The 8,164-nt window shown below is 51.7% G+C and overlaps 1 protein-coding gene across 2 annotated transcripts in view; it reads right to left on the reverse strand.

The window, feature by feature from the left end:
* Positions 1–879: 879 nt before the first annotated feature.
* LOC106723383 (phospholipase A2 inhibitor subunit gamma B-like) overlaps positions 880–8,164 on the reverse strand; it is a 17,850-nt gene continuing 10,565 nt past the window's right edge. For both annotated transcript variants that reach the window (XM_025195690.1, XM_014527623.2), the window contains 4 exons: positions 6,297–6,413; positions 5,536–5,688; positions 4,250–4,390; positions 880–2,005 (listed from right to left, as the gene is read on the reverse strand). In XM_025195690.1, coding sequence (XP_025051475.1) covers positions 1,782–2,005; positions 4,250–4,390; positions 5,536–5,688; positions 6,297–6,413 — 635 coding nt within the window. In that variant the 3' untranslated portion in view covers positions 880–1,781. The remainder of the gene's footprint in view (positions 2,006–4,249; positions 4,391–5,535; positions 5,689–6,296; positions 6,414–8,164) is intronic.

Consider the following 8,164-nt stretch of genomic DNA (forward strand, 5'->3'; position numbering starts at 1 on the left):
ACGTTAGCACTCTGCAACACAGACACACACAGAAGCATGTACCCATGGAGCTCTCTCTCTCAGTCTCTGGATAGACTTGTGAGTAATTTACCTGGAATTTAGGCAGTAATTTAGGATTAAGTAATCTAGATGCATATCAAAAGGGTCTTCAAACCCATTCTGATTTGCTCAAGGTGTTTTTCTTTCAATATTCCTTTGTCTTGTACCCCGTCCTCACCCGCTTTTTCTTTCATCAAGAAAACCATCTGTTACAGCACTCCTCACTGTGAATGCTCAAGAGGGTGAGACTAGCCTTTTACCTCCCTTTGCTTGGCTAGATAAGATGGGCATGGCTCTTTACTTCCCTCTGGTACAGGAGGCTACTTGTAAATGCTTCCAGCTAAAAGAAGCAGCCCAAAATACCATGGTGGGTTAGCATCCCCAAGGTCAATAGGGTCTGAGAAATTCAAGCTGAGCAGAGCCCTTACAGAGACCAGAGCCCAGGTCATGGCAGCAATTACCCCAGGGTTATGGGTGTGCTCCAGGAAAGGGGTTGGCCAGGCATAGGTGCCCCAGGGGAGACTCAAAGCGTGGTTTTGGTCAGGCACAGTGAGGCAGGTACCTCAGCCTAGTAGTGCCCCCTACTGTCCCAGCACAACAACAACTTAAAGGGCCACTAGTATATCAAAGTATAACAGACATCTAGTAAACAGTATCTTAGCTTACCTTTCTTTGCTGAATGCCTGCCCAAATAGGAAGGTCATTCGGTGCTTACCAAAGATCTCCAGGCGTGGCTCTTTTGAGCCTCAAAGGGAAGGAGTTGCAGAGCTCAGCTCCTTTTGAGGTGAGGTTGGAAGAACCGGGACATTTTAGTCTGGAGAAGAAAAGATTGAGCGGGGATTTGATAACATTTGCAAATACCTGAATCGTAGCTATGAGGAAGATGGCTATATACTGTTCTTTCTTGGATAGTCCAAGGAAGAAAGGCCTCAAATTGCAGCAAGGGAAATTGAGGCTGACGATGAGGAAGAACTTTCTGAAAAGGAGAGTGGTGAAGCTTTGGGAAACATAATGCTACAGGGGTTGTGGGATCTGCTTCCTGCAAAGTTTTCAAGAGCAGATTAGGCAAGCACCTACCTGTCTGGGGTATTTTAGATAAGGCTTATCCTGCCTAAACCACAGGGTTGGACTAGAGGTCATCTTCAGCCGTACTTCTCTATACATTTTTTAAGAAGGAACCTCACAGGGTTTGTTCCCAGTCCTTTTAGCACCCAACTGCATCTCGTAAAGTAAACTGAAAGGGATCCTTTTGAGGCTGTTTTGTGCAGACTGAAACTAGAGCTCTCTCAGGATCTCCTCTTCCTGCTGTCTGCGCTGTGCAGTGCTATTAAGCAGTGTGTCCCTACCTCCCAGCCTGGGATAAACAGCCACACAATACATCACAAACCCTGATAAATTAACCACATGCAAGATGCTGAGCTGGACATGACTCATTAATGCTGGTTTCGCTTCATGACTTCCATACACCAATGTAAGCATATCAAGTTCAAGAGAGAACACAAGTTTTACCTCTGATTTTTCCTGGAATAACTCTACCCTAGATTGTAATAAATGGGAATTCAGTAGGGTGAAATGTTGTGAGTTTTCTCGTTCACATCGGTATGCATGCAGACCCAGAGGGAAAGAACCACCCGAGGACAGAAGCCGTAGCAGAAAGAGTCACACACAAGCAAGGAGGCAGAGTATTATGTAGCATTATGTTTTGCATCATCAGACTTTGCATTTCTTGGCCCTTGGGAACATCAGGCCATGGTCTTGATCAAGATGAACCCGGCCATGATGGGAAAGCAGGGCATGGTTAGAAGGGTCCATCCAGAAGACTTGCTGGCTGCAGGAGAGGCTGGTTTGCATTCAAACTGGGTGAAATCCATGGAGAAGCCTTGGCCTGCCTTCATCAGTACTTCTGGACGTGTGCACTCAGACAGAGCAATACAGCCTTTTACTGCGGTGTTCAAAGTGACTTCCCCTGAAGGGCAGAAGAAACACACACTGAGCAGTGTGGCAGAAAGCCACCTTTCTCTCTCCCCAAGGTCTCTGCTCTGTGACAGTTGGATAACGATGGGCCCAGCAGAGAGACACATCCTTACCCTGTCTCTTTAGGTAACCTGAGCTGGATACATTCCTGAGGGAGTGGGAAAACCTGTTCCCTCTACCTACGTCACTGGCATCACATAGCTGGGCAAGGGGCTTCCTTCCTGGTAGGCTAGAGTCTGCCCAGCAGCTAGTGATGTATTTCAAATTGGTTGGCTCACAGCCAACAGGTGCTGGCCTCCATTGGACCAGGTAAATGGGGTCACAAGGGTTATGTAAGTTAAGGACTGCCCAGGAAGAGAGGGCAGCAGCCATGAGGGATACTCAGGAACAAAGAAAGAAGAGCTGTACCATCTGAAACTGGCTCTCTCTCTCAAAACTCAAGATCAAGGAACTGCCTGCCTCCGGAAGGGATCTCCAACAGCCTTTGGACGATACTTGTGAGTAAGCTACCTGAGATCCAACTAGATATACAGCTTGCAGTAACTCAGATGCGTGATCAAAGGCTACCACAGCCACAGGAGTTTGCTCAATGGGATTTCTCTGATATTGCTCTACCCTGTACCCTAGTCTAACCCTACCCTCTGTAAGCAATAAAGTTCTCCTTTGTACCTAGTCTGGGAGACTTATTGAGGGGTGGATTTAATTATACCCAGGAGGACCCTTCGGTCAGCGGACTAAGGGAGACTATCCTTTTTGGCCCCCGACTTGGGGAAGTGCCCCAAGTTCTTGTATTGGGTCGAGTACCCATAGAACTACTAAACCTGTGTTTCCCCAAGGACAAAGGCCCCAGACAGTCCCTTCTCGGGGCGGTGGCAGCAAAGGTTGCTCCCGGACTCTGCAGTGGGGCTCAAAAGGGGGTCTGCCAGGGCTTAGGCACCCCTGGGGAGAGACACATGGAGTCCGGAAGGTGGACGGGTGTGGTGAGGTGGGAGGCTCAATGAAGGAACTCCACCTACTGGCCCGCCACAAGCATAAAGGCATCTCTTACCGGCCCTTGCAACAACCCCCCTCCTAGGCCTCACAGCCACTCCCTCCTCCTCTGAGCATTGAGCACCCTGACGCCAGCACCAGGACGCACATCAGGTCCTGCATTAAGACACCGTAAACTTCTCTCTGGTCTTTTCCCCTGACACGATCTAGAGAGATTCTGTTAAATAAAGAGGGGATGAATTCACTTTGATATTCATCAAATGCAAAGGCTAGGGAGGGTGCAGGGTGGACAATGGCACTAGCATTAGGGATGTGGATTTCTTCATTTACTTGTTTGCTGTCTACTTTCCAAAGACTAATGGAGGACAAGAAGCCTTGTGACTTTTACCTCCCCAGGGAATCCCTCTGCTTGTGATTTACCCCGAGGAGTTGTCTAATCTGGCAATCTCAGGGCAGCAATACAGCTGCAACATGATCACATCATAGAGATGATGCAAATAGCCATGCACTGAAATCCAGACACGGGTTTTATTCAGTCCGGTCGCTTCGTTATGTTGGTACCGGTAACCTTGCGAGTTCTCTTTCAGAGACTGAAAAGGCTGATCCATGTCTGATGAAATGCCGGCTGTTGAGAGTTTTGTGGCTGAGACTCTGGGGGTTTCTTCCAAGCAGCAAGACAGTTTGCTTTGCTCTCTGTACAGGGAATGGCTCCTGGAGGCAGTTGCCCCCTGGGAAGCTGGGACTGGTTGTGGGGACTGCGATTGCTGAAAGAAAGGGCTGTGTGCGTGCTGTCTGTGCCCACCTCTGGCCAAGGACTCGTGTCTCTGGTGTGAGTGAGTGAGTCACACTCAGATCTCCAGCTTCCCTGGCTCTCTCGTCCCCTCCAGCAGGAAGCAAATCTGCTACAATCAACACACAAACTTTCTTATAACCAGTACTCTGCTTTCCCAGAGTGGAGGTCACAGCTGGGGGCAGCCTGTGGACAACCCAGCACAAGAGCTGGCCCTGGCTGCATGGTTTTCCTCCGGGTGCTTTAACACTGTAAAAAAGCCATGTCACATGAGGAGGCTTTTTCAGCCAGGTCCCTGCAACCCATGGTCAAAGACGTGTTCCCCTTCCCTTTTATTCAATGGTCCTCAGCTCTACTTCCATTTATTTGCCTCCTTTTCTTTCTCTTAAATGTATTTCTTGCAATGGGATTTGTAAGATCAAACAACAAATGACAGCACAGAATGAGTAAACTTACCCATGCTAAATGACCCAGCGAAATCAAAGCAGTAGGTCTCCGACCCAGTACAATATGCAATCTCAGTGTCACAGTCAGAAGATCCAATGCTGAAGCATGCTGGACACTGCAAGCCATTGGGAGTGGTGTTCAGTGGTGGCACTGGGAACAAGCAGATCACAGTCGGGTTTGACAAGGTTAGAAGGGAAATGTGTGCATTCGAGATCTTCTCCCCTGTCAGCCTCTCAACCTTACCGGCAGGGGCACAGCTGTAGCTCCGGACGTGCATGAGCAGCATGGTCCAGTGTCCCCTGGGCTCCTGTGTGAAGCCCTGAAATCTTTCTCTGCTTAGTGGGAGTCTCCACACCTGTGCATTTTGCCTCCCAGCCCCAGGGCTGTGGGGTCTTACCCCGTGCAAGGTCCCCTGCAGGGATGGCAATGCTTCTCAGGAGCTCAGGACCACCTCCAGCAGGGCAAGCGAGACCTGCCACTGACAGCTCCCCCCACACGTAACCTGTCCTGCTTGCTGGTCAATAGGGCTGTCCCTGCCAGGCTCTGACCAAACTGTGTTCTTGCTGAAAAGAAGGCTAATGGCATCCTGGGCTGCATTGGTAGGAGTGTTGCCAGCAGATCAAGGGCAGTGATCCTTCCCTTCTATTCAGCACTGTGGAGGCCACATCTGGAGTCCTGTGTCCAGCTGTGGACCCCACTACAGAAAGGATGTGGACACACTGGAGAGAGTGCAGGGGAGGGCAGTGAAGATGGTTGTGGGGCTGGGGGCCAGGACTGGTGAGGAGAGGCTGAGGGAACTGGGCTGATTTAGTCCACAGAAGAGAAGGCCAAGGGGGATTGGATAGCAACCTTCACCTCCCTGCAGGGGGGCTACAAAGAGGATGGAGCTGGACTCTTCCCACTGGGGGTAGATGACAGGACAAAGTGCAATGGGCTCAAGTTGCAGCAAGAATATTTGAAGTTAGATATTAGAAAAACTTTCTCAGAAGGAGGCTGGTAAAACACTGGAACAGGCTCCCCACACAGGTGGTGGACTCTCCATCCTTGGAGGTTTTAAATACCAGACTAGGCAAAGCCTTGTCTGGGATGATGTAGTTGGGGCTGGTCCTGCTTTGAGCAGGGGTTTGGACTAGATGTGACCTCTTGAGATCCATTCAACCCTCATGTTCTATGACAGTATCAAACCGCCAGGCTGGTGCCAGCTCAGGACAAAGCAGGACTCATAACTGTGACTCAAAAATGAGCCTCCTTGTGATGGGTGGATGGGGAGGGAAGGAGGAGAAGGAGACACATACGTTGGACAGAAGCAGTTTGACAGGCCTCCCCGGTGCAGCAGGCGATACTGTTTCTATTTCTTATTCCTTTCCCAAAGTCCATACTAAAATGGATATTGGGACACACATCAGAGCTGAGACAGGACTTTGCGTAAGTCACCACCTTCACTCCACCTGGAACAAAAAGGAACACAGCACAGAGTTAAGAAACCACAATTGTTACCAAAGGACTTTCCTCCGTGCGCTTGCATCATTGCTGCCCTGGTACAGCACGACCTTGTCCCCACATTATATACCAATCATGACATGGTCAGGAGATCCTGGACTCCTCCTGAAGGATGTATTGCAGAGTACTCAAGCCCCAGCTCGACATTTGTTTGTCTACTCTAAACATGCAGAGCTTTCTTAATCTTAAACTCTCTTAATCTTCAATGTGTTCCCGTCCAGGAGCCCAGCGCAGGGATCCTGGAGCACAGACATGCTGCCAGATACACAGAGATGTACGCTCCTGCCCAGCTAACAGCCAAGGTGTCGAGGAAGATGCTCAAATAGGTGCATTGGGCAGTGAACTGGATATTTGGGCCTCCTGTGTGCTCTTCCCCTGCAGGTGTTGGAAGGGAGCAAGAAACACTGGTGGGGTTAGTAACTGCACCTCGAGCTCTTCATCACAGGGCACCAAAGGACTTCACAAGAGGCTTCATCCTGGACCTTTAATTTCTAGGGAAATGGAAGTTGGTGTGGGGGTGGGGAAGTAAAGCTATTTTAAAGTACCTCTCACCTACCTAGTATCATTTCACTTTTGATAATACCACAGGTATCTTCGCCAGGATCGCAGGTCTCCATGGGGCCAGAACAGCTGTCCCCTATTGCTTCACAAACTTCACACTGGAGAGAGCTGCCTGGAGGAGGAAAGAGAACCGTCGTCCCTCGAGTGAGCGTTACCCCCATTTCTCCTTCCAGCTCCTCTGCTTCACCACCTGCTGCCTCCCTGCTTCCCTTCTGCATCTCCGGACATCTCCGAGCGCTCTTGCAGCCAGCCCACGTGAGCGACAAAGCAGGTGCCTCCTTCTCTTTTCTTCCTCCCCGTTTGCCCTACATTTGCCCCAGTTGCTTCCTACATTTCTCACATTTTATTTGCTACTTGCTTATTCCTGACTTCGATCTGAACTCACAAACAGCCCAGCTCTGTGGTCTTGTCTTCCCTGAAGTGCTTTTTTTTTCTTTGCGCAAGGCTCTAAATATAGGGAAATGGAGCTGGGTCCAAAAAGGTAGATGAGGCTCATACAGTCACAAAGAGGGGCCAAATGCAGCTGATTCCCTCCCTGTCCACCTGCCTAGCACTTGTGTCCCACAGAGCCCATCCCCGCAGGATCTGAGCATGAGGGATCAGGCAGTGTCTAAGGGATGTGACTGGATGAGCCCAGAAGGGACGTGGTCTGGGGCTGAGAGGTTTGACCATGACGCATGCCCTGGGTCCAAAGCCCTGCTGTACAGGATGAGGCTTGCAGCCATCCAGACCCATTCTGCAGTACGTGGCACATCCCAGACCGTCCTGAATGAAGGGGGCTGAAAAGGGCCTGGAGGGGCAGGAGCTGGATGGGGGCTGGAGTCAAGTCGGTGATTGGGCATGGAGGACGGGAGCAACAGCTGAGGTGAGGGGCTGCTTCCAGGGAAGGAGGCATGAAGAAGGGAGAACAGGAGAACGAGATGCTGTGGGCATTGCCTCGCATTACCTGTTCGCTCGTTGCCCCGGCACCAGATTGATCTTCCCCATTGTCCCTTGGTGCCTGGGAACGAGATCACTCCCGCGCCTACTGCCCAGTCCCAGCCCTCGGGGCTCCCCTTGGCGCAGAGCTGAGCTGTGCCATCAGGCCTGCAGGGCTCCCAGAGTGGCTGGGATTTTGGGGGCGAGGGGAGCAGGGGCGGGACCCCCTGCTGAAATCCAGGTTATAGGGTCGCACTTTGGCAGCAGGGACAAGGGATGCATTAACCCCTGCAGCAACATGGCCCTGCTCACCATGCTGCGCTGCCACCTGCCCCTCTGCTGGAGGCGGGTTCAAATCCATCCACAAGGCACTGTCACTGGGGTGAACATCTAACCTCCGTGCTGTACAGCTGGCAGGTTGGATGTGCCTCCAGGGTCACCTCGTGCAGCCCCTGCACGGACACACACGTCACTGTCCCTAACACTTTCCTGATAGACGCCTCTCCAGCCTTGCTTGACAACCCCCAGTGAGGATCCCACCATCGCCTTCCTGCAGGCAGCGTGTGCCAGGGTCTTCCTATTTCTGCAGCTGGGAAGCTGGGCATGAAACCATCTTCACTGCTTTGAGATCCAGAAAGCAAATTCCTTCCTGCTTCTGATGTCTCCCCACACCGCCGCGGGTTGGTGCCTGGGATCGTGCCTGTGCCCTGATCTGAGGAGCAGCCGGGGTAGAAAGGCAAAGGGAGGCACGGCCCTGACTGCTGCAGGGAGTGGGAACAGGCGCCGCCACTGCTGGGCTCAGCGCGGCACAAAAGGGTCAGGGCCTCTCGCCAGCTGCTCTGGGTGCGAGGGCCCGGGATGGGAGGACTCCCTGCTTCTCCTCGCAGCAGCCCAGCGCTTCACTAGCTCCATCCTGGGCAGGGGACCAGAGTCACCCCTTGCAGA

Source organism: Alligator sinensis, unplaced genomic scaffold, assembly GCF_000455745.1.
Source record: "Alligator sinensis unplaced genomic scaffold, ASM45574v1 scaffold1366_1, whole genome shotgun sequence".
Taxonomy (NCBI): Eukaryota; Metazoa; Chordata; order Crocodylia; family Alligatoridae; genus Alligator; species Alligator sinensis.